The 26,018-nt window shown below is 45.2% G+C and overlaps 1 protein-coding gene across 7 annotated transcripts in view; it reads left to right on the top strand.

The window, feature by feature from the left end:
- furinb (furin (paired basic amino acid cleaving enzyme) b) overlaps positions 1-26,018 on the top strand; it is a 171,560-nt gene that overhangs the window by 122,774 nt on the left and 22,768 nt on the right. For all 7 annotated transcript variants that reach the window (XM_086208321.1, XM_086208319.1, XM_086208320.1 and 4 more), the window contains one exon: positions 21,734-21,822. In XM_086208321.1, coding sequence (XP_086064447.1) covers positions 21,734-21,822 — 89 coding nt within the window. The remainder of the gene's footprint in view (positions 1-21,733; positions 21,823-26,018) is intronic.

The following is a 26,018-nucleotide window of genomic DNA, read 5'->3' as shown; positions in this document are numbered from 1 at the left end:
CTGTTTTATCTGAATTTAGCATTAAGAAGTTAGAAGACATCCAGGATTTAATGTCTTTTAGGCAGTCTTGCAGATTAGTAAACTGGCTTGTGTCGTCTGGCTCCATCGACAAGTAAAGTTGCGTGTCGTCCGCGTAACAGTGGAAGTTGATCGAGTGCTTCCGTATTATGTCACCTAATGGGTGCATGTAAAGAATGAAGAGAATCGGTCCTAAAACTGAACCCTGTGGTACACCATATGTAACTCTGCTATACTCCGAATAGTCATTATTAATATTAACAAACAGAAACCTGTCAGATAAGTTGGACTTAAACCATTTTAGGGCAGGTCCATTAATCCTAATTTCATGGTCTAGTCTCTGAAGCAGGATACTGCGGTCGATGGTCTCAAATGCAGCACTGAGGTCCAATAGTACAAGTACAGAGACGAGACCTCTGACTGAAGCTATAAGAAGATCATTAGAGACTTTGACCAGTGCTGTTTCAGTGCTATGGTGTTCCCTGAATCCACACTGGAAGGCTTCAAAGAGATCGTTGCCGTGCAGATGTTCATGTAGCTGCTCCAGGCCAACCTTCTCAAGGATCTTGGAGATGTAGGGGAGGTTGGATATAGGCCTATAGTTGGCTAACACATCTGGGTGAAGAGAAGGTTTTTTAAGTAAAGGGTTAATGACAGCCAAATTAAAGGCCTGTGGCACATAAACAGTGACTAAGGACAGATTAATTTAGTTCAATATAGAAGTGTTGACAAGAGGGAAGGCATCCTTAAGTAGTCTTGTCGGGATGGGATCCAGCAGACAAGTGGCTGACTTGGAGGAAGTAACTGCAGAAGTTAAGTCTGACAGGTCGATGTGAGAGAAGCTGTCCAAGTATGCACCAAGTCTGGGAGGTGCTTCTATGGGAACTGTAGTCTGTCCTCCATTACTGGGAATCTTTGTTCTGATATTCTCAATCTTTTCAGTAAAGAAAGATAGGAAGTCGTTACTGCTGAGAGTTGGGGGGATGCATGGCTCAACAGCACTATGGTTCCTTGTTAGCCTGCCCACAGTGTTGAAGAGGAACCTGAGGTTGTTCTTATTCTTGTCTATTAAGGATGAGTAGTAAGCGCTTCTAGCATTACAGAGTTATTTTTTATGTATTATAAAACTATCCTTCCAGGCTTGGCGGTCTTCCTCATTCTGGCTGGAATGTGTCTTCCTTTCCAGTTGTCTGGTCTTCTGTTTCAAGGCACGAAGCTTTGGGCTATACCAGGGAACTATTCTTTTTTGGCTGATAACCTTCTTTTTCAGGGGAGCTACGGCATCAAGTGTCCCAAGGAGTGCTGCTGCAGTGCTGTCCACAAGATAGTCTACCTGGGTGAGGGTGAAATCAGCATAACTGCCCATTATATTACTACAAGATGTGGCAGCAAGCTCTGCTGGAATAAGCTCCTTAAATCTAGAAATAGCAGTGTCAGACAGACATCTACTGAAGCGGGATTGTTTTCCCCAGGAAGGATATAATTTGTTAAGGTAAATTCAAATGTAATTAATGCTGCAAGCAGCGTTGTTAGGGCCTGTGACCGTGTCCTTGACACCAGCCTGAATCCAATGCTGTATTTTGCAAGTCTGTAGGCCTTGTAGTTTAGGAGTTAGAAGCCTGAGTCTGATGCAGAGAGTGAGAGCAGAGCTGATAGCTGGCCCTTTAAGAACCCCTCCCCCACTGCACTGTCTTCGATCTGTGCTAGAGTGGAGAGCAGAGGAGGATTAATAGAATTGTACTGTATAAAAGCTGAATAAGTCGGCATTCGTTAGTCAAAAGTGACACATAATACCATATTTCTGGAGGGATTTTTATCAGAAATGCAGCGGTGTGTTTTTTAAAGCTGTGATGTATGGTGTAGACGTGAGATGCGTCAGTATGTACCCTGAGAGGACACAGTCTCCCTATAGACTTCGATTGGAAGCGTGAAACGTGTCTACCCCACTTTGACGGCTTGAAAAATTGAAATAGAGCAATTCATATTAAAACCTTTAGCAACTTTTAATCAGCACAGTTGGGAGAGTAATGTGTGAAAGTTTGGAAGCGATAGCATTAATGCCCTAGGAGGAGATAGATTTTGTTCGGGGAGTAAAAAAAGTGCTCATTTTGACAGTTTTGTCCAAATTGTGGACATTCTGTTGTAGATAGGTGAGGGGTCAGAGTGTATGAATTTTGCGTCTTCATGAGACGAGTCCAACGGTGTTGGTCCCATGTTTGTGGGACATTCGTGGGAGGAGTTATAGCGCTCCAAATTATAAAAAAATATCTTTTAGTTGTGTGGCTCCCTAGGTGGCGCTAGAGACTTTTGTGGTGTTAGTTTTTTTGATTGGTGAATGAGTCGCCAGACCGGACAAGTGTGCCGAATTTCAGCGAATTTCATACATGTTCAGCAGGTGAAATTACATTTTGCGCGTTATGCACATATTGCGCACGCTCATTGACAGCAAGAACAGTCTAGTACCAGGTTTTGAATGGGTGTGTATGTGAAAACCGGCTCCGGGCCGTCTGGCCGAGCTGCCTCATGGGTGTTTGGGGGGGGGGGGGGGGGGGCTGGGACACTGTTTAGTGGGTGTTTGTAGTGTTTTTCGTGCTGCTAATGTGTTGCTCTGCCGAGCAAACATAATAGGGTCTTCACCTGAAGTAGGGTCTTCACCTGAAGTAGGGTCTTCACCTGAAGTTCCTTCAGGCTCAGGCCCTAATTAAGGAGTGATCAGACAAGACGGGGTTCTGAGGAAGAAATGTGATGAGGTCAGCTTCTATTCCATAAGTGAGTACCAAATCAAGGATGTGATTAAAAGTGTGTGTGGGTTTGTTTACCCTCTGACAGAAGCCAACTGAATCAAGAAGCAACTTAAACGCAGTGGCCAGACAATCATCAGCAACGTCCACACAGATGTTAAAGTCACCCACTATAATGACTTTGTCTGAATTCAATGCCAAGTTAGACAGAAAGTCAGGGAATTCTTCTAAGAAAAGCGTTTGGAAACATGAAGGGGTTGGTGGGCAAACACGGGCTTACTGTGTCCAGGTTTCCCTCGTGATGTCACCCAGTGGGACTGGCTAGTTCCTGGCTGCTTGGGAGCTGCTAGCGGTGGCAAGGCTAGGTGGCTCCGCACCCGCTAAGGTGGACTGAGAAGCTCCTGAAGCTAAGGGACTAGCGCTAGCTTCCATGGTGCGGAGCCGGGTCTCTAACTCACTAAGCCTCGCCTCCAGGACTACAAACAAACTACACTTATTACACATACCATTAACACTAAAGGAGGCAGAGGAGTAACTAAACATCTGGCACATGGAGCAGGAGAGGGAGGGAGAGGTGGGGGAAGAGGTGGAAAGAGAGAGAGCGGCCATAGCTAGTATGTGAAGGTGAGCTTGTGGACCTGTGGCAAATATAACAAATAGAACGGGGAATTTCAGAGAAATGTCCTGCTAAAGACTAAGTGACAGAAACCTATGTATTACACCAAAACGTAGTATACAGTGGTGCTTAAAGCGATTAAATTAGCAGTACACCTGAGGGAGGATTGAGAGTCGAACAACACAGCGAAAGTATGACAGGCAGGAAATGACGCGACACGCTCACCGTAAGTCTCGAGGAGCAGTGGGATCACCACCACCACCTGTCCACAAATGGACAGGGGTTTTATTCATGCTAAAATTAATAGAAGGTCTGGTTTAAACGAGCCAACATTAGCGGGGCCCCTGGCAGCCCCATTCATTCTAGCTTTAGCATGTAGCACTAGGAAGCGGTCTCTGCACCACGGGGGAGGTGTAACCACCCCCACCACAAAACTTTAGGCTTAATACAAAAAAGAAAATGCATCACAGGGCTAGCCTAACATTGACTAAATCTATGCTTTATGGTCTTGTTGCAGGCAACTTACCTTCGCAAAAATAGCAGGATGGCTAGCCTTCAGGTGCCTTTTGAGGTTTGAAGTATTTTTTCCTGAGAGTTTGAAGCCACAACATGAGGAAGCTGTGGTGGCTCTGTTGTCTGACTCGTCTCCTCGGGCCCGTACAAGACATTCTATTTTATTGTCCCTTGGACTGTATGTTCGACCATAAATCATCCCTCTTTTTACGACCACCCGACACCGCTGTTGCTGCCATGGTGTGTGTCTCGTCCGCTAGAGACAGGCCCAGACTTGTCTCTGTGTGTGCATGTGTGTGCGCGCGAGAGAGAGGCTTTTAGTGCGTGTGGACTGATGATGGGGGTGTGACCATTCGGACCACTAGTTACAGCAGGCTCCATTCTGATGTTTGAGCTCTTGATTGACATTGCACGCATGTTATACTTCGCAGAAAAAAACGCATGTTTTGAAACTTTAGTCTCATCTCGTTCTTGTCAGACGGAAATGTATACAATTTCGTCACATTTTAGTCTTTACAGGGCTATGGTGACGTTCGTCTTAGTCTCATATTCGTCATGGAAAAAAGGGGTCTGACGTCGTCATTTTCATTTTCATCCAGCATGACGAAAACAACACTGGTCCAGTCCTACCCTGAAGTCTCCAAATATAAAAACCCAAGTTGCTGGAACTTCAAGACTGAGCCACTCAGGCACATATTTGTGGCTTATATACTCATTTGTTACTTGCCCACAGTTATTCATACTCTTCCCCTCCAGTCTTTGATAATCACATTAAAACGTTTTGGCCACAGTGTTATGCTGCGGTCCTCTGTGTTTGTCCAATCCTCCCTGGAGCAGACGAGAGGCTGCATTTTACTTCTGTAACACACAGAAGGATTTATCTCAAATATCTCTCCTTTCTTTGATGACTGTTACTCGGCCTTTTTGTTGTTTGAGTCCTTTTTTCTTTGTGTTGTTCATTGTTCTGTTTCAAAGCCACCATACAATTTCAGTTGGTCGGTGGGGAGGGTCATAGGATTGTAGAAATTTTTGAATGAAATAGAATCCTTTCCTCAAAGATGTTCTCAGTTTTATGTTTTCTTTTGTAAGCCATGTTTATTATGCAGCAGTAGCAGCATTGCTTGTATTTTCTGCCTCTGCATTATGATTATTGCATGCTTTTTATCCTGAAAGAGGTTTGCATCAGCAAGTTTTCGAGCAAAGGCCTTTTTTCTCCTTGTCCTTGGTGACAGCAGAAGTCGCCATGCAGAGGGACCCCTGCCCTCTCTGTTAAAGTAGATCCCATTCTCTCCGACTGATGGAACAAAGCACTAGAGGGGGTTACTTCTTACCTCTGTTTCACTCTAGCTCTCCAACTACTCATACCACAAACCGACTTTAAAACACAGAGCAAACAAATCTGCATGCACATTCAAACAAACAGTTAAATTGATGAGGAAATTATCTTGGACTGGATCAGTTTAGATGTGGAATGTGTTGTATGATTAGAAATACCTGTGGACCCTGATATCAGAGGATTTAAGTAGATAAGCAGCTCTACTAGCCAACTCTGACCACTCCCTCGCAATGAGATTCTATGAATTTCATTAATGGGACATGATGAAAGAAGAGGCTTATTGGAGGCAGGTGTTTCTATAGACATGATGGCCAGCTGATTTGTGATGCTGACAGCTAATTCTTGAATTCACATCCCTGACTGTTATTATGATTTTTCAATATGTGGTTGATGTGGCACCAGACTAAAATGAAGTCCAGTTGAGGTAAATTTAAGCGGGCAATCAGTTTGTGCCCCAATATTGCATTACATCCTTTCCTCCTTGGTGTGATGATGTTGATGGACGTGGAGCAAAACATTTCTGAATCAGATTACATTTGTTCCAAAGACTGCCACCAGACCTGCCCATGAATCTCATCCATCTTTTCTGAACACCTCAATGGGTAGCATAAGGGCAGTGTAATATAATCCTGTATACCATTGTCTTCCTTTTAACACAGACGTATTACTGTATTAGTTCATTATTTGCATACATGACATTATGATATGGTAGAAGAATGCCACAAGAAAAGAAGGGTACTGATTCATTGCAGATGTTAGATGAGACCATGAATACTAACTTGTGATTCACAGAATCGTCATTATTTCAGTAACATATTGCAATTTGCAGGTTTCTCCTCTATCAGTACAATAAGAGCACCCTCGGCAAAAATAAACATGCTTCCAATTATTATGACCAGCACTAATTCCTTAGATTTGACATTAAAATATGCTTTTTTTATTAAAAGTCCATTAATATTTAATGAAGAATTCATAAATGCCCGAAATATCTTCCAGTGTTAAAAAGGTATAAAATAATCGTGTGTGTGTGTGTGTGTGTGTGTGTGTGTGTGTGTGTGTGTGTGTGTGTGTGTGTGTCTATTGACATCCCTGGGGAGAGTTGCTATTGCAGGGAACTTTTCACAGAATCCATTAATTCAGATTTGTGTGCCTGCACCACAAGATTGCACAGAGGCAACCTTTATTTGAGAATGATTGACATGCCACACATCCCTGTGTGTCCTTTAGTTCAGCTCAGATCTCTTCAGTGCTGTCATAGTCAACATGACTGTTTCAATTTCCTTGAAGACATTCCACCTCCCCCACCTCTTGCCTGAAAGTCGCTGGGATAGGCTCCAGCCCCCCGCAACCCTTAACAGGAATAAACGGAAGAAAATGGATGAATGGATGGACATTCCACCTCACATCCAAGAGGCTTCTTCAAGTTACAAGTCTCTGGTAGGGAGTTGCAGGCTTCTATAACTTTGTTTGGGTGGGATGCTCTACACCAGGGGTCCCCAAACTTTTTTCTGTGAGGGCCACATAACTTTTCCCTTCTTTGATGGGGGGCCGGGGCCAGTTTGTAACAGAAAAAGTGTGACGATCGCAGGGGTGCCTAAACGTAAAAATGTATTTTTTTCCAGAAAGCCACACAACCAAATAACCCTCTCTGGGTTCGGGTCTAGGATTTTTTTCTGGGGGTTGCCAGACAGGGGCACAGACTGCAGAAGGGTGGAATAGAATATCACGTTCTTTGCGTGTATGAATTAGTTACGAACTGACTGTGTGTTCACACCAAATAGCAATGCGAATTTTTGCGTCGCTTTATTCGCGAATGATGCCAATATAAACATATTGATCCAGCGATCAAATTCACGCGAATAAAGCGACGGGAAAATTTGCGTCACGTTTGGTGTTAACACACCTTAATAGTTAATAATGAAAATAGTTCATAGCTAGCTATCAATTTTATTTTCAAATACAAATACACATATATGGAAAAAAAAATCAAAATGCGTCTCTGGTATTGTTCAGGGGGCTGGGCCAAATGTGAAGGCGGGCCGCGGGCCGTAGGTTGGGGACCACTGCTCTACACAGTTGTTTGATGCATGTGAGTTCTGACTTTATGAGTCATTGAGGTCACAGGAGAGTTGTTGGCTTAGCCAGTATTCATCATAGCTCGACTACTGCAACAGGCCTCATACTGTACATTTAAACCTCTTGCAGATGATCCAGAATGCAGCAGCTTGTCTGGTCTTTAACTTGCCCAAAACTGCATGTCATCCCACTGTTAATGTCTCTATGTTGGCTCCCAGTGCGCTCCCAGTGGCAGCTTGAATCAATTTCAAAGCTCTTCTTCTGGCTAACAAAACAGTGACAAGAACAGCTCCTGCCTACCTGGAGTCCCTCATCCAGGTCTACAGTCCCTCTTGCTCTGCCTGTGAAAGATGGCTTGTGCTCTCAGCCCAGCATGGCTCTAAATTTCTAACTAGACTCTTCTCCTCAGTTGTTCCCAAATGGTGGAATGAACTACCCAACTCCAGAGTCCCAGTCTGCAGAGTCCCTTTCTACTTTTAAGAGACATTTGATGACTCAACTGTTCAGGGAACAACGAGGCACTTAAAACTGACCCTTCTCCTCTTTGTACTCAGGGGTAGATTGAGTCAGTTTTCAGATCAAGCTCTTAGTCAAGTCAAGTCAAGTCAATTTTATTTGTATAGCACCAAATCACAACAAAAGTTATCTCATGACACTTTACTGGTAGAGCAGGTCTAGAACCACGCTCCTTCAATGAATTTACAACCAACAATTTTCCATGAGCAAGTACATCCTGCAACAGCAGCGACGAAAACCTTCCTTTTAACAGGCAGGAACGTCGAGCAGACCCAGGCACAAAGGGGACGGCCTTCTGCTTTGACCGGTTGGGGGCAAAGAGAGCAGGAGAGCGGGGCAGAGACAAAGACAGATAATGGAGGAAGACATTTATGCAGAAGGAAAGAGTGGGACAGAGATAAAGAGAGAGAGAAAAGGGATGGACAGACGGGGACGTGAGCAGGTGGAGCTACGGGTGGCAGCTTGAGCCTCTTCAGATCTGCAGCCTCCTCCAGCAGCACCTGGGATCTGGGATGAGGGGAGCCCAAAGGCTCCAGAGAAGAAGATGAGTTAGTAATATGTATGAGTATGATTTATGTATGACACATACAGGAGGACAGAGAGGAAAGAGGGGAGAGAGAGAAGCCCAGTGCACCATGGGAGATCCCCCAGCAGCCTAAGCCTATAGCAGCATATCCAAGGGCCAGCCTAAGCAGCCCAACTATAAGCCTGATCAAAAAGGAAGGTCTCAACTCTGCTCTTAAAGGTCAAGAGGGTGCCTGCATCCCGGACCGAAACTGGGAGACGATTCCACAGGAGCGGAGCCTGATAGCTGAAGGCTCTGGCTCCCATTCTAATTTTAGAAACTCTAGGAACCACCAGTAACCCCGCATCCTGGGAGCGAAAGGTTCTAGCTGGATAATAGGGGACTATGAGCTCTGTCAAATATGAAGGTGCCTGAGTGTTGAGGACTTTGTATGTTAGAAGGAGAATTTTGAATTCTATGCTGAATTTGACAGGGAGCCAATGCAGAGAGGCCAGTACAGGAGAGACATGGTCTCTTCTACTAGTTCTCGTCAACACGCGGGCAGCAGCATTTTGGACCAGCTGGAGAGTCTTTAGGGACCTACTGGTGCTGCCTGATAGAAGGGAATTGCAATAATCCAGCCTGGAAGTGACAAAGGCATGGACTAGTTTTTCTGCATCCTTTTGAGACAGGATGTGTCTGATCTTAGCAATGTTTCGTAAATGAAAGAAAGCAGTCCCAGAAATGTGCTTAATGTGGGCATGAAAGGACAAATCCTGATCAAAGAGAACTCGTAGATTCCTTAGGGTCGTGCTGGGGGCCAAGGTAATTCCTTCCAGGGTACCTATCTCATTAGATAGGGTGTCTCTAAGATGTTTTGGGCCCAGGACAATGACTTCAGTTTTATTGGAGTTTAATAAAAGGAAATTAAGGGTCATCCAAGTTTTTATCTCCTTTAGACAGGCCTCCAGTTTAGTCAGCAGATTTATTTCATGTGGATGCATTGATAAGTACAGCTGTGTGTCGTCAGCATAACAGTGAAAATTAATTGAGTGTTTCCTAATAATGTGACCGAGAGGAAGCAGATAAAGGGTGAAGAGGATTGGTCCAAGCACAGAGCCTTGAGGAACACCACAAGTGACTGCAGTGGTTTCAGAGGGGTTATCATTAGTTAGTACGAACTGAGATTGACCTAGTAAATATGACCTGAACCAGTTTAGTGCAGTTCCTTTAATGCCAATGACATGTTCCAGTCTCCGTAGAAGGATATGGTGATCAATGGTATCAAAAGCTGCACTAAGATCTAATAAGACCAGCACAGAGACCAGTCCCTCATCTGATGCTAGTAGGAGGTCAATGGTAACTCTGACGAGTGCTGTTTCTGTGCTATGATGAATCCTGAACCCTGACTGGAAATCCTCTAATAGGCTGTTGCTATGGAGAAAGTCACACAGCTGTTTAGCAACTGCTTTCTCCAGAATTTTGGAGAGAAAAGGAAAATTTGATATTTATCTGTAGTGGGCCAAAACTTCTGGATCCAGAGTTGCTTTTTTGAGAAGGGGTCTAATTACTGCCACTTTAAAGGACTGTGGGACGTAACCAGATAACAGCAACACATTGATCATATCTAAGAGGGAGGTGCTAACGAGGGGTAGAGAGTCCTTAAGTAGCTTGGTTGGGATGGGGTCTAGAAGACAAGTGGATAGGAGGAAATGATTGAACTGAGCTCATCAAGGCTAACGGTAGAAAAACTGTCAAAGTTTACGTCTGGTCCTCCAGCAGCCTCTAAGGCTTCTGGGGCTATAGGTGCCATGTTGTCAGCTGATGGCAGGAGGAGGTGAATTTTCTCTCTAATAAGGACAATTTTGTCATTAAAGAAGTCCATGAAATCGTTGCTGCTCAGGGAAACAGGAATGCTGGTTCAGTAGAGCTTTGGCTCTCTGTCAGTCTGGCTACAGTACTGAAGAGGAACCTGGGGTTGTTTTTGTTTTCCTCAATTAGTGGCGAGTAGTAGGCTGCTCTGGCTATACGAAGGGCTTTCTTATAACTTTTAAGGCTGTCTTGCCAGATGATGTGAGACTCCTCCCGTTTGGAGGAGCACCATATTCCCTCTAACTTCTGGATTTTTTTGTTTAAGCTGTCTGGTTTCTGAATTGTACCAAGGTGCTTGTTTCCTTGGATTTATAGATTTAGTTTTTAGTGGGGCAAATGAGTCCAAAGTTGATCCTAAGGTGCCTGTGGCACTATCAATAAAATTATCAATTTGGGAGGGACTAAGGTTGACAACAGTGTCCTCTGTAACAATGGGACACGACACTGAATTAAGCACCACTGGAATCGCTTCCTTAAATCTAGCTACAGCCTGATCAGACAAACATCTGGAAACCACTGTTTTCCTGAGTGGAGTGTAGTTGATTGGAATAAATTCAGATGTTATGAATTGATGGTCTGATAAAAGCGCGTTCTGTGGAAATACAACTAGATGTTCAACTTCAATTCCATATGTTAGGACGAGGTAGAGGGTGTGGTTGTGGCGGTGAGTCGGTTCATGAACAGACCGATGGAAACCAATTGTGTCAAGAAGAGAGAGAAATGCAGCACCCAGACTGTCGTTATCAACATCCACATGAATATTGAAGTCACCTACAATAATGACTTTATCTGATTTGAGAACTAAACTGGATATAAACTCTGAGAATTCAGATAAGAATTCAGAGTAAGGACCAGGAGGGCGGTACACAATCATAAATAAGAGTGGCTGTATTGTTTTCCAGGCTGGATGAGACAAACTGAGAATCAGGCTCTCAAATGAATTGAAACTTGTTTTGGGTTTGGGATTTATTACTAAACTTTTGTCAAAAATGGCAGCAACTCCACCTCCTCGGCCAGAGCCTCGGGGAATGTGAGTATTAATGTGACTGGGAGGAGTGGATTCATTTAGACTAACATACTCATCATCACGCAGCCAGGTTTCAGTGAGACAGAGCAGGTCAATACAATTGTCAGATATCAATTCATTTACCAATTCAGTTTTTGGCGTCAGAGATCTGATATTTAAAAGTCCACATCTAATTTTTAGATTTTTTTGAGTTAATTTAGTGGTTGTATTAATTTTGATTCGGTTTTTCTGATTGACTCCTCTACAACTAGAATTGGAGTGAGTAAACTGACGTGGTCGTGGGACAGACACAGTCTCTATGTAGTTTTGGGTGGGTAACAGCCCTAATGGACGCGCAGAGAAGCGTGTAAGACGGCAGCTCTGCTTGCTGGTCTGAACTCTGGGTTGTCAAGGTTTTGGTTCTATTATAAACTGGGCCATATTTCTGGAAATGAGAGCAGCTCCGTCCAGCGTGGGATGGATGCCGTCCCTTCCAATCAGACCAGGTCTCCCCCAGAACGTTTTCCAATTCTTAGTGAATACTTAGCACTGACAATGTTGAAACGGAATGTGCTGAATGTTGAAAGATATTATTGATGTTGAATTATTGGTTGTGGTCAGTTGTAGTTAAATTATATTAATGTACCTGCGGGAGAGGTGGATGGTCAGGTCTACCACCAAGGGCATGGCCCGGCTGAGGGTCGACTGACTCACCCCGGAACGGTCTGCCATCTCCCGCTGGAAGGCTTTTTTGTGCCCGATGTATGTACTTACTCCAAGATGGCGCTGTAGGTAACGGCAGCCACTCCGAACGCTCTGAGCACTGTTTTGTTTCTATTGTTCTTTTTGTTTCCTTTTCTCACCTCTACTTCCTTGAGAAGTTCATAAACGTATATACTATGGATACGACAATTTTACAGACAAGAGCCAACACTCTCGCTTATTCTAGAGAGGAGTTACTGGCTCTTAAAAACTTCAAACACGGACACAGACACAACATCCCAGCGGAGCTGCGGAGATGCTACAGAGGCTGCAAGGCTGGGGCTAAGCTAAAGGCGCAGCTGGCAAGAAACCAGAGGCGCTTCAAACCATCGCTTCCCTCCATGATTATGGGCAACGTCAATTCGCTACCGAATAAGATGGATGAGTTTGTCGCTCTGGAAAACCAGCGGATCTACCGTGAGTGCAGCTTGTTCATCCGAACGGAGACATGGCTAACCGATATTATACCGGATGCTAAAGTGGACCTGCGAGGTTTCACTGCGGTGAGAGCGGACAGGGACATGAGGGCATGTGGGAAAAGCAAAGGTGGAGGACTTATTATCTCCACCAACAACCGTTGGTGTACCCCTGGCCATGTCTCAGTGAAGGTGGTTTTGTGTTGCCCTAATATGGAGCTGCTAGCCGTTAGCATGAGGCCATGTTACCTGCCGAGGGAGTTCAGTCACGTTTTCTCCCTCTGTGTGTACATCCCTCTGACGGCGGACGCAGCCGCTGCACGTGAAAGGATCCACAGTGTTACTGCACGGCTGCAGACCCAACATCCTGAGGCCTTTATGATAATTTCTGGAGACTTCAATCATGTCACCCTGGACTCTACCCTGGCTGCTTTCCATCAGGTTGTTGACTGTCCCACAAGGAAGAACAGGACGATTGACCTACTGTATACCAACATTAAGGAGGCATACAGAGTCATCGCCCTCCCCCCACTGGCCAAGTCGGACCACAACCTGGTGCACGCACAGCCCCAGTACACCCCCCTGGTCAAAAGACAGGCAGTCTCCATCCGCACCATCAGGAGATGGACTCTTACAGCAAAGGAGGCCCTGAGAGACTGCTACAACACCACAGACTGGGATGTACTGCTGGGTGCACATGATGAGGACATAGATGGGATGACTCACTGTCTCACAGACTACCTCAACTTCTGTGCAGACGTGGTTACCCCCACCAAGACTGTTCGGTGTTTTCCAAATAACAAACCATGGATAACACAGGAAGTCAAGGATGTCCTCAACAGGAAGAAGGCGGCCTTCAGGACAAAGGACAAGGAGGAGATGAGAGCAGCACATAGGGAGGTGAAACGCTGCCTGGAGGAGGCAAAGGACTCCTACAGGAGGAAGGTGGAGCAAAAGCTGAAGGAGAACAACATGAGGGAGGTCTGGGAGGGCGTCAAAACCATCACCGGCCACAAAGCCAGGACCAGCATGGTGGGGGGAGGGGTGGAGAGAGCAAATGACCTGAACGAGTTCTTCAACAGGTTCAGCCAGTCCACCTCACACCACCCTCCAATGCACCCCTCCCCCTCTGCAACAGCTGAGCAGCCTCCTCCCTACTCCATGGCCCACCGCCCCTCCCCCTCCACAGCAACAGAGCAGCCCCCCTCCACCCCTCCCTCCACCACCCCCCCCTCACAATCTCTACAACCCTCTCCTTGCTTCACAGCTGACCAGGTGAGAGGAGAACTGAGGAAGCTTCAGCCCCGAAAGGCAGCAGGACCAGACAGCGTGTGTTCCCGGCTCCTCAAGACATGTGCTGCTGAACTTGGGGAGCCGCTACAACGGATCTTCAACCTGAGTCTGCAGCTCGGGAAAGTGCCCACCCTATGGAAGACGTCATGTATTGTTCCAGTTCCTAAAAAGAACCGGCCCAGCGAGCTGAACGACTTCCAACCGGTGGCATTAACTTCACACCTGATGAAGACTCTGGAGCAGCTCTTCCTCAACCTCCTCAGGCCTCAGGTGCAGCATGCTGAGGACCCTCTACAGTTTGCCTACCGGGGGAAGGTCGGTGTGGAGGACGCTATCCTCTACCTGCTACACCGAGCCCACTCGCATCTGGACAAGGGGAAAGGCACATCGAGGATCCTCTTCCTGGATTTCTCAAGTGCCTTTAATATGACACTGTGGTCAGCAGCATCTGTGCTCCGCAGGGGACTGTACTGTCCCCTATCCTCTTCACCCTGTACACCGCGGACTTCTGCTACAACTCTGAACTGTGTCACATCCAGAAGTTCGCAGATGACACAGCCATCGTGGGGTGTATCAGGGACAATGAAGAGGAGGAGTACAGGTGCCTGGTGAGGAACTTTGTTGCCTAGTGCCACAACAACAGCCTGCAGCTCAACACCTCCAAAACTAAGGAGCTGGTCATTGACTTTGGAAGGGACAGACCCAGACCTAGACCTAGACATCTGATAGGAACGGAGGAGGTCGAGGTCGTACAGACCTATAAATATCATGGGCTGTGGCTGGACAACAGGCTGGACTGGACGAGCAACACGAGGCAGCTGTATAAGAAGGCTCAGAGCAGGATGTACTTCCTGAGGAGGCTGAGAGCCTTCAACATCTGCAGGAAGCTCCTGTGGATGTTCGATCAGTCTGTGGTCTTCAGCGTCCTGTCCTAAGCTGTGGTGTGCTGGGGGGGAGTGTGACGAAGGCAGACCTCTCCAGGCTGGAGAAGCTGATCAGGCGGGCCAGCTCAGTGGTTGGGATGAAGCTGGACCCTCTGGCAACAGTAGCAGAGAGGAGAACTCTGGACAAACTGCTGGACATCCTGGACAATGTCAGCCACCCTCTGCACACTGTCACCACCAGCCAGAGAAGCCTGTTCAGCCAGAGGCTGCTCCTCCCCAAGTGCAGGACCAACGGACTGAAGAACTCCTTCATCCCTCGAGCCATCAAACTGTTAAACTCCTCACTGGAGGGGGGGGGGGGGGGGGGGGGGCAATAGAAGGACTATAGGAGAGGGCTGAGAACCATTAACCTGCCCCGATAACAACCGGACACTCGTGCAATATAAGAGATATGCATATTATTAGTAGTATTAGTAGTAGTAGTAGTAGTAGTATTGTTACTACTATTATTATTATATTATAACTGTTATATTTTTTAATTATATTATATCATATCATCATTATTATTGTTATAATTATTATTGTCATACGGCTGCACGGTGGTGCAGTGGTTAGCACTGTGGCCTCACAGCAAGAAGGTTCCGGGTTCGAGTCCCGGCTCGGGCACGGGATCTTTCTGTGTGGAGTTTGCATGTTCTCCCCGTGTCTGCGTGGGTTCTCTACGGGTACTCCGGCTTCCTTCCACAGTCCAAAAACATGCAATTGGGGACTAGGCTGATTGAATACTATAAACTGACCGTAGGCATGAATGTGAGTGTGAATGGTTGTTCGTCTCTCTATGTAGGCCCTGCGATGGACTGGCGACCTGTCCAGGGTGTACCCCACTTATCGCTCGTTGACGCTGGGATAGGCTCCAGCCCCCCCGCGACCCTTAATGTGTAGGAATAAGCTGAAGATGACGATGACGATGGATTATTGTCATAATCATAACCATTAAGAACAATTAATATTATTATTATTCCTGTCGGCTGCACGGGGGTGCAGTGGTTAGCACTGTGGCCTCACAGCAAGAAGGTTCTGGGTTTGAGTCCCGGCTCGGGCACGGGATCTTTTTGTGTGGAGTTTGCATGTTATCCCCGTGTCCGTGTGGGTTCTCTCCGGGTACACCGGCTTCTTCCCACCATCCAAAAACATGCAATTGGGGACTAGGCTGATTGAATACTCTAAACTGACCGTAGGCATGAATGTGAGTGTGAATGGTTGTTCGTCTCTCTATGTAGGCCCTGCGATGGACTGGCGACCTGTCCAGGGTGTACCCCACCTCTCGCTCGTTGACGCTGGGATAGGCTCCAGCCCCCCCGCGACCCTTAATGTGTAGGAATAAGCTGAAGATGACGATGACGATGGATTATTGTCATAATCATAACCATTAAGAACAATTAATATTATTATTATTCCTGTCGGCTGCACGGGGGTGCAGTGGTTAGCACTGTGGCCTCACAGCAAGAAGGTTCTGGGTTTGAGTCCCGGCTCGGGCACGGGATCTTTTTGTGTGGAGTTTGCATGTTATCCCCGTGTCCGTGTGGGTTCTCTCCGGGTACACCGGCTTCTTCCCACCATCCAAAAACATGCAATTGGGGACTAGGCTGATTGAATACTCTAAATTGACCGTAGGTATGAATGTGAGTGTGAATGGTTGTTCGTCTCTCTATGTTGGCCCTGCGATGGACTGGCGACCTGTCCAGGTTGTACCCCGCCTCTCGCCCGTTGACGCTGGGATAGGCTCCAGCCCCCCCGCGACTCTTAATGTGTAGGAATAAGCGGAAGATGACGATGGATGGATGAATTATTCCTGTCACTATGCACATATACATAACCATCCAGGTACACACAAGCACACGCACGTATATATACTAAACCTGCGCGAGCATCACTACGTCATAACCTTGCACCACTGCTCGTGCTCTGAAAGATTTCCTCTCTATTTCTAATTCATGTCTGCAATTCTAACTTCTTAACGATGCAAGCTAATCGTAGGACTGAATTCAACACTGCGCAATCACTAAATGCAATAACTACAATAATCAATTGGCTTAAATCTTAATTTAAATAACAGTATGGAAAATGGCACTAACAGGACCTCAAGGTGGAGGTCAAGCGGCGTACAGCTGCCCTCCGGAGGAGTGCCGGCCACACAGGTGGGGGTCAGCGAGAGGGGCAACTGATGGAATTTGAGCAGCGGGTGGCGGCAGTCACGGGCAGCACCTCGGGGGATTGTCGCCACCACCCACGCTGACTCCGAGACCCTGAAGGGTAAGTGGCAACTCCATTTCTTACGCAACATTTCCACATGCTTTTCCACAGATATAAAGGCAACAAATACACAGAATCAGCCATTTAGATAAACCACCCTGGACAGGTCGCCAGTCCATCGCAGGGCCAACATACAGAGACAAACAACCATTCACACCTGCGGTCAATTTAGAGAATCCAATTAGCCTAGTCCCCAAATTGCATGTCTTTGGACGGTGGGAAGAAGCCGGAGTACCCGGAGAGAACCCATGCAGGCACGGGGAGAACATACAAACTCCACACCGAAAGATCCCGTGCGCGAGCCGGGACTCGAACCCGGAACCTTCTTGCTGTGAGGCCACAGTACCAACCACTGCACCACCGTGCAGCCCTTCAACCAATATGTTTAATAGAAATTGATCCGTCAGCCGTGCCGCCGATGTGCAGCACACCTGCCGGCTCAGTCATCTGCCAAGACCAGCGGCCGTTACGGCCATGTATAAATACGCAAATTTATTTAAATAGGGTCTTCGCTGTCCGCTTCGCAAAACAATGTCAAAGAAAACGAAGTTCACGACGTGTGAGCGAGTCGGGAAGGTGGAGGAGAGACAGCATAGTTTGTTTGACAGCCTGTCCAGTGGTGTCAGTATAAACAATAAACATTGTGAATGGGATAAGAAGTGCAAGAGGGTGGACGAGGTGGGTTCAGAGCAACGCACCCCGCGGAGATGAAAAAAAAGTGGTCAGACCCGTTATTGGCTAAAGTTCCCTTCTCATCACCAGTGTTGTTTATCATCATGTTCATACATCTTAGCCACTTCTAATGACGGAGAGAACGAGTCGCTGTTTTCGCTCCTCCTTTACTGAAAATCAAAGTGATACAAAGCATAGTTTTCCTCACTAAACCTGCGCGAGCATCACTACGTCATAACCGGCATTCGGGCCAGCCCGTCCTCACACAGGCGGTCCTGTAGTCGCTGGAGGACATTATTAGGGGAATAACGGGGGCAATGAGCGGCTCGACCGGCTGATAAATGTTCTGGAACGTTTCCTGGACAAAATTAATTAATCTGGCTTCATGAATTGTGTATTCGCTTCTTACCCTTTCACAATGTGGAAATGAAATTCTGGCGTGTGAGGACGGCTGCCCGGCCAGGATCGGCATCCATCCCTCCAGCTTCTGCGCATCAATGATGTGCACATTGATGGAGTGGAAACCCTTACAATGAACGTAAGCGTGTTCCTCATGGGACGGCGCTTTTATGGTAACATGAGTGCTGTCAGTGGCTCCGAATACATTAGAGAATCCGGCTATTGCTGCAAATTGCGCTTTAATATTTAATATATTATTCAATGATCAGGTCACCAAATAATGTCAGTTACCAAACACCACCACAGGGTGTCCTCCAACGGACCAAAATGCAGTTAACGCAAGAATCGGCTTTCCGCCAACTTTTACGGCACCTGGAGTTGGCGTGAAACAGCACAAGAATCGACGAACACTTCGCGTTGGTACATCTGAACGTGAGCGTCGATCCTGCAGGAAGCAAGTTTTTCTTGCATAAACCGCGTTGATACATGAGGCCCCATATCTTTCAATCGTTTCAAACTGTATTAAGAGCCCCTGAAATGAGCATCATACAACCTCTTTAAGGAGGAGTGTTAATACCGCACTGCAAGTGCTCTGTTTTAAGATAAAGTCAGTTTGTACAAAATTTTAATTTATCATCCTTCAGCATAGTATATTGACTGTGTATTGATGTTCAAAGCCAACGCATGAGATGCTGATATTTCCCAGTGAATGCGAGCAGTGTCCCAATAAAGTGCCTTGGCCTGAGGAAGAGCGATAAAAGCATTACTTCAGTGGACCCCACTACTCTTTCTGATCAGATGAAGGAGGTCACATTGATAATGAGGATAGAGCCTAGGTACTCCAGAATTTTTTTTAAAGCTGTGTTGTGTCTTTTCTCAACAGCAAGACAGAACATGTAGCTTTAGCTGTCTGCCAGCTCTCATACTAATGTCTTATTTGCTGTTACTACATTTCTTGAAGGAGAGCATTTTGTAGTTCTTTTCCAGAAATGAGCAAACATTATCTTTCTCTGGCTAATGGTTTTGGTGACCTCATTCTTTGTATTTCTGGCACCTTTGAAATGGACATGGAATCGAGGAATTCAGTGAAGCATCTCTGGATTAATTTTATTTCATGGACATTTGACACATAAAATTGAATTAAATGTTTTTGTCTGCTTTGGCACATCTGAGCCTCCCTGGACACACTAAGCTGTCTGGCTGTTTCTGCTGAATTCAGTCCAGACTGACTTACCACTTACTTGTATGTATGTACGTGTACACACACACACACACACACACACACACACACACACACACACACGCATAAACAATCTGCATACACACATTACAATGTTTTGGGTTTTTGGCCAGACTTTAACCAATATTTGAAAGGAGTGACCCTTTATGTTACACATAAATATGTTCCACTGAGAGAAAACAACAAGGACATTTAGAGAACATATACATTCAAAAAAAACTGTACCTGTATGAAAATTGATAAATTCACTGAGAAGCAAAAGTAAAAGTAAAATCTGACAAATTGCTCTGCACCGGAGGTTGCACCAGAGCCCAACAAATTCTACTACATTAAATTTCAAAGGATGCCCTTAGCATCTTGCATGTGAATGTTTAATAGGAAGGTATACTTAAATAAATTAAATAAATATAAATTAAATGTATAAAATTCTTGCTCTGTTTTTCCTGCATGGGCCATTTATTTATGCTTTATACTTTTTATGCTTGCTCTATTTATTGTTTGTCTTTTATTTCTCAAGCTTTATACTGTTGTTGTCTGGTGTTATTTTGAAGAGTTGCTAACAAAGTTTCATTGTAGAATGATCCTTGATTTTTGATCCATACCCCTGACTTTGAATGCCATTAAAAAGATCTAAGGCAGTGCATGAAATCCTCTCACTCATGTTACATTATGAGAACCTGCCTGGAATATCGTTCATAACAACCATTTGCTGTTGCATTTTCTCTGTCTGTAAAAAGCTAATGTTGCACCAACCCTGCAGTGTTTCAACACATGTTAACATAAAACGGGTGTGCGGGCCCAGTCTTTCAACAATATGTGTGTGTGTGTGTGTCTGTGTGTGTGTGTTAAATGAGAAACAACGAACCATTCAGTGACGTCCAGATTATTTCAAAAATGGTGTGTACACACACCAATACTGAACAATATTGAATGGTTTGTTGTTTCTCATTTCTTTGTTTATATTATTTATGTTTCAATTGTAAAAAAAAAAACATCACAAATAATAACTATGTCGAGCTGAATCATTCACAAAAATGACTGCTGCTGCATAATTTTCTCCTTGCAAATGCGATTTAAGCAGATGGCCTTGTCTTATTGTAAGTCTGAATTTCACTCTTGATTACTTGCATTGTTCTTGAGGGAGTCATAGTGCCATCAAAATAAGATGAGCTAGTTAGTCGTAAAGCAATGTAGTTTGACCTCTTGATAACATTTAAATTGTGTCTGATGTATTTGCCAAGGCTGTTGTTTTAGGTCGTATCTGTCAGTGAAAAATAAGGCCTGTCAGGCAATTTGATTGAATGTTTAAAAAAATCCCTAAAATGCTTGTCGTTGATGACTGTTATACCCAACAGTGTAACATAAACTAAGTCACAACAAAGGTATTTGAAAAGCAAACTGAAGTTTATTGTACCAACTGAAAACCAGTCTACCAGGGCCGGAGAAAATGCCAAAGGAGGAGAACAAAAAAACTGACAACACAAAACCAGCCAGGAGGAGCTATTGCTCAACTCTATGGGTGCAGGGAGTCCCACTGGGAGAGGCTGCAGATGACAGCAGATCATAAACATAATAAAACTAAAACATGAAGACATACCTACCTTACCATTAAACCCACCCTCCTTTTTTTTCTTTCTTGCCTCACTGCAACACAGTCAAACCGAAATTAGAAAAAAAAATGCAGAACCTGACCTGATGATTTCCCACTCGCCTATGTAAAGGTAAATGTGGGACTACCATTAGATTTATTCATTTCTATCATCTCAGAACAGCTAAGTTCAGCTTTAATTATTTTACAAATATAACATATAATAATATAACATACTTCAGCCGTTCTGTGATCTAGATCTCCCTTTGATTTTGTGCCCCCTCCCCTTGGGCCATACCCTAGCCTTCCCTCATTTTTCATTTACATTAGTGAAGTAAGTATAATCCTGCTAAATGTGCTTCCTGTGGCCTTCTCTTCCTTTAGTCATACTCAATGTGCTTCACAGTGTTTCGACATTCACCCACCCACCCACACACACACACACACACACACCTACACACACACACACACACACACTCTCTCTCGCTTTTACAGAAAATAAACAACAGTGGTTGCTCGCACCCAGAATGCCTGTTTGAGGCCTTCAAACATCATCAGTGAATGGGACTCAACAATGGAAATAAAACTAAAACATTTCATCCAATCATCTAACAATGTTTCTTGCAATTACTCCTTTGATATGCCCCATCCTTTAAAACCTAAAGCTTGGTAAAATGTAGAAATAAAGCTGTTCCTACTCAGTGTTTCCTTGACACTTCGAGCTGAAGGTCCTCCTAATTACAAAAGTTGTTCAATATAGTGTTAATCATTCAAATAATTCTAAAATGAATAGCCCTTAAAGTGAGAGGCATATCACCCCTTGTGGCATTCGTGGCATAGTTATAACACATGTCTATGACAGTCACAATGACTTTATACTCTTTTTACTCTGGGCATATTTAGAGTCTGTTCAGCTACAACTTTGTTTAAAGGTCTCGCTCAAGTTGAATGTCTTTTCTCTCCACAGACATGGAACACGGTGTGCAGGAGAAGTTGCAGCTGCGGCTAACAATGGTGTATGTGGAGTGGGTGTGGCCTATAATGCTAAAATTGGAGGTGAGTGCAGCATATTCAGATTTCAGTAAAGGAAATGTTCAATTAAATTTCATGTTCCCCAGATTAGAACTTCTAGCAAAAGTTAGCATAAATTTCCACCCATCCATCCATTTTCTACCGCTTATCCTGTCTAGGGTTGTGGGGGGGCTGGAACCAATCCCAGCTGCCTTCGGGCGAGATGCGGGGTACACCCTGGACGGGTCGCCGATTAATCGCAGGCCCAATCGAATAGACAGACAACCATTTGCTCTCACAGCCACACCTACAGTCAATTTAAACTATCAGATTAGCCAAGTCTCCTCTTGCATGTCTTTGGACTGGGGAAGGAAGCTGTAGCACCCGGAGAGAACCCATGCAGGCAAAGGGAGAACATGCAAACGGCATACAGAAGGACCCCGTGCTCGAGCAGGGGCTCCAACCCGGAAGTTTTTTGCTGTGAGGCGACAGTGCTAACCACCACACCACCATGCCACCCAGCATAAATTTCATTGTAATAAATTTGTTGGAGGGCCAGTACATAGGATCTGGTGAAATCTAAAGTTGGAATGCAACACCACACCTCACCCCTCCCTTGGAAGAAAACATGTTTGCAGTTTCCAGGGTCATTCACTGAAGAAATTCCAACAAGTGGCTCAAAATAATACTGAAATAAGTGCATCCAATAAGGATTTTATGTTCTATCTACAAATGTATTTTTTTAATTCAGTTTTGTTTAAGTCTGCATGTACAAGTCAAGTCCAGTCAATTTCATTTGTATGGCATCAAATCACAACAAAAGTTATCTCACGACACTTACGAAGTAATGCTATCATGAGAGCAAATACAACATAAACACAATGCTGATGTTAATTTTATGACAGGAATGAGAATACTAATTTGAATACTACGAGTACTGATACTCACACTGATGCTAAGGGTGGCAGGTTGTGCCTCTTCAGGTCTGCAGCCTCCACCACCATCAGTCAGGAATCTGGTGGGAAAGCACAAAAGCTCCGGGGAAGACAGACAAGTTTTACTTCTTTGTGGAAGGCACAGCAATCCCATCTATCACAGAGAAACAGGTCAAGAGCCTGGGTTAGGTCTTTGACTGTAGTCTCAGGGATACTTCAGCAATTCAAATAACCATCAAGGGGCTTGAGACGTGGCTATCAGCAGTAAGCAAGTCTGGCTTACCCAGCAGTGTTGTGCTGTATGGGAAAACCAACAAACTCCAGCTTCTGTTTAGCAGCATCAACGAGGTCAGGGGTCTTTCGCACAAAAGAGGCCTTGCTCTAGTGGGACTCCAAGGACTTGTAAGGACTGTCATCGTGATGCAAACTGGCAGGGAAGTGGAGTGCTCAGGAAGGCCTGGAGATAGCCCAGTCTCGGCTGAGACACAGGGCTCTGGTGGGCACGATGACAACAGCCATGCAGGGCTGGTAGCCTTTCCTCAACCTCTCTGAGAAGGCACATGGCAAGGTCGAGGAAGAACGTACCAGCAGGGTAGTGGGCATGCAGCAACAGCAAGGAGTATGTACAGGTTGAGAGGGTGTGCTGGTGAGGAAAGTGTCTTGCCCTGAGACTTGGCAGTCGGAACCCCAGCACATCTACTTCATGATTTGAGCTGCTTATGATGTCCTGCTCAGCCCATCCAATCTCCATCTTCGGGACATGGATGACTCTCCAGCTTGTGCTCTGTGCTACAGGAAAGGCTCTCTGGAGCACATTCTAAGCAGCTGCTCGATAGCCCTGGGTGAGGGCAGCTACGGGTGGTGGCACGACCAGGTACTGAAGTCAATTGCAGAAGCCATCTCCAAAGCTGTGGCCAAAAACAACAGCAGCAAGCAACAACATGGCAAGAGGATCATCTCCTTTGTCAAGGCTGGAGAATAGCTGCAATCACAGCTTAAACCAGTTGCCGGCCTTCTTACCTCAGCAGTGGACTTGGATCTACGAGTTGACTTGAGCAAGCAGCTCAAGTTTCCAGACCGTCACAACAACTTCCCTGAGGCAAGACATCATGCTCTCATCAGTTTCCTCAAGGCAGAAGGTATTGATAGAACGGACAGTTCCCTGGGAGGATCGCATAGAGGAGGCGAACGAACAGAAGCAGTCAAAGTACCGTGAGGTGGTCGAGCATTGCCAAAGAAGAGGCTGGAAAGCGCGCTGCGAGCCCATCAAAGTGGGGTGTAGAGGCTTTGTTGGACATTCACTGTGCAAGGTATACATGCTACTTAGCATCACGGGGGCTGCAAAAGGAAAGCCATCAAGTCAGCCATGGAGGCAGCAGAGAGAGCCTCCAGATGGCTTTGGATCAGGAGGAGCAATCTGTAGGCCAATGCTACTGGGACACTAGCTAGGGTCTGATCAACCCTGACCGTGTCGCCTAAGGGAGGATGAATGATCCGAAACATTCAATGATTTCAGGAACATCACTGAAGCTGTGGTCCAGTGAATCTTAGCACTTAGCACTCTTAAATTCATTTGTCATTCTGTAGCTCTTGAAGCTGACTAACTTCTCTTCATGTGTCCTTGATTTTGGCTTCCAGCCTTCTTCTCCATGGGATTGCTCATGGTATTCATCATGTTCTCAAGCTAATTTATAGTCTTTGTTATGGTCCAAGTGATGACGGTCCATGAGTCTGTATTCCCATCTTCCAGCAGACTTTCAGAGGGTGTTTTATCACTTTTCGATGGCAGTCATATCCAGGGAGGACGGATGTCCAACTTCATATCTCCATTCTCAGGTCAATCGCCCTTGTGTTAAGGGTTGGTGTCACTGGGGCTTGGTATCCAATCTCAGAGGGTGGAGATGATGATGATATAGCAGTTGCCATTACAAAAATACTACTCTCGAAATAATTAAAACGGAAAATTATAGGTAAAGTTAAAAGAAATTCATCTCATTAGTTGTCATACAGGGGTGGCACGATGGTTAGCACGTTCAGATTCAGATAGAGATTCACTTTATTGTCATTGTAACTAGTACATGGAAAGGGTAAGCTGCAGGCTTTCCAGTGCAGAGAAGATATATAAATATAAAACAATATAAGATTAATATAAAAAAGTGATGAACAATGTGCACTATACAGACTTATGAAGTCTAGGGAAGGCATATACGTAAACATGGTTTAAATGGTAGAGAGGTGCAAAGACTGCGTGAAATTGCATTGGCATAGGATATTTTAAAAGAGGAAGTGACAGTTATATATTGATATAGACATAGATATATTGCACTTACACTGTCACCTCACAGCAAGAAGGTTCCAAGTTCAAGCCCTGGCTTGAGCAAGGAGCCTTTCTGTGTGGAGTTTGCATGTTTTCCCTGTGCCTTTGTGGATTCTCTCTGGGTCACCAGCTTCCACCCACAGTCCAAAAACATACAAGACGGGACAAGGTTAAACAGACACTCTAAATTGATCGTAGGTGTGGCTGCAAGAGTGAATGGTTGTCTGTCTATATGTGTTTGACATGCGATGGAATGGCGACTCATCCAGGGTGAACTTTACTCTCATTTGAAGACAGCTGAGAAAGGCACCCTTAACAGGATAAGCGGTAGAAAATAGATGGATGGATGGATAGTTGTCATACATTCTTTTATTCCAGTACAACATATGTATTTGTTTTACCTTCCCCAAAAAATGTATTTCTTTATTCCCAGCTCTACTTTGTACTCCTAACATTGAAAGAGTTAGTCATTATTTAAGATTAACTGATTGCATGACAGACAAAAACAGCATTAAATAAGAAAAACAGGTAAGTCAAGTCAAGTCAATTTTATTTATATAGCGCCAAAACACAACAAAAGTTATCTCAATGGGGACGACCTACTGCTTTGACCTGTTGGGGGGAAAGAGACCAGGAGAGAGGGGCAGAGACAAAGATCATGGAGAGAGACAGATGTTCAGAAGGAAAGAGAGGGACAGAGATAAAGAGAGAGAGAAAGAGAAGAGACTGATGGACAGATGGGGACGTGAGCAGGTGGTGCTACTGGTGGCAGCTTGAGCCTTTTCAGGTCTGTAGCCTTCTACAGCAGCACCCGGGATCTGGGATCCGGGGAGCCCGAAGGCCCCAGAGAAGAAGACGAGTTAGTCACACATATGAGTATGATTTATATATAACACATATAGGAGGACAGAGAGGAAAGAGAAGGGGAGAGAGAAGCCCAGTGCACCATGGGAGATCCCCCGGCAGACGAAGCCTACAGCAGCATATCT

This window comes from Aulostomus chinensis, chromosome 7, assembly GCF_037954235.1.
Source record: "Aulostomus chinensis isolate RoL2024-O1b breed Wild chromosome 7, RoL_Achi_v1.0, whole genome shotgun sequence".
Lineage (NCBI taxonomy): Eukaryota > Metazoa > Chordata > Actinopteri > Syngnathiformes > Aulostomidae > Aulostomus > Aulostomus chinensis.
Note: the sequence above shows the minus strand (reverse complement) of the source record. Positions and strands in the feature narration are given on the sequence as shown.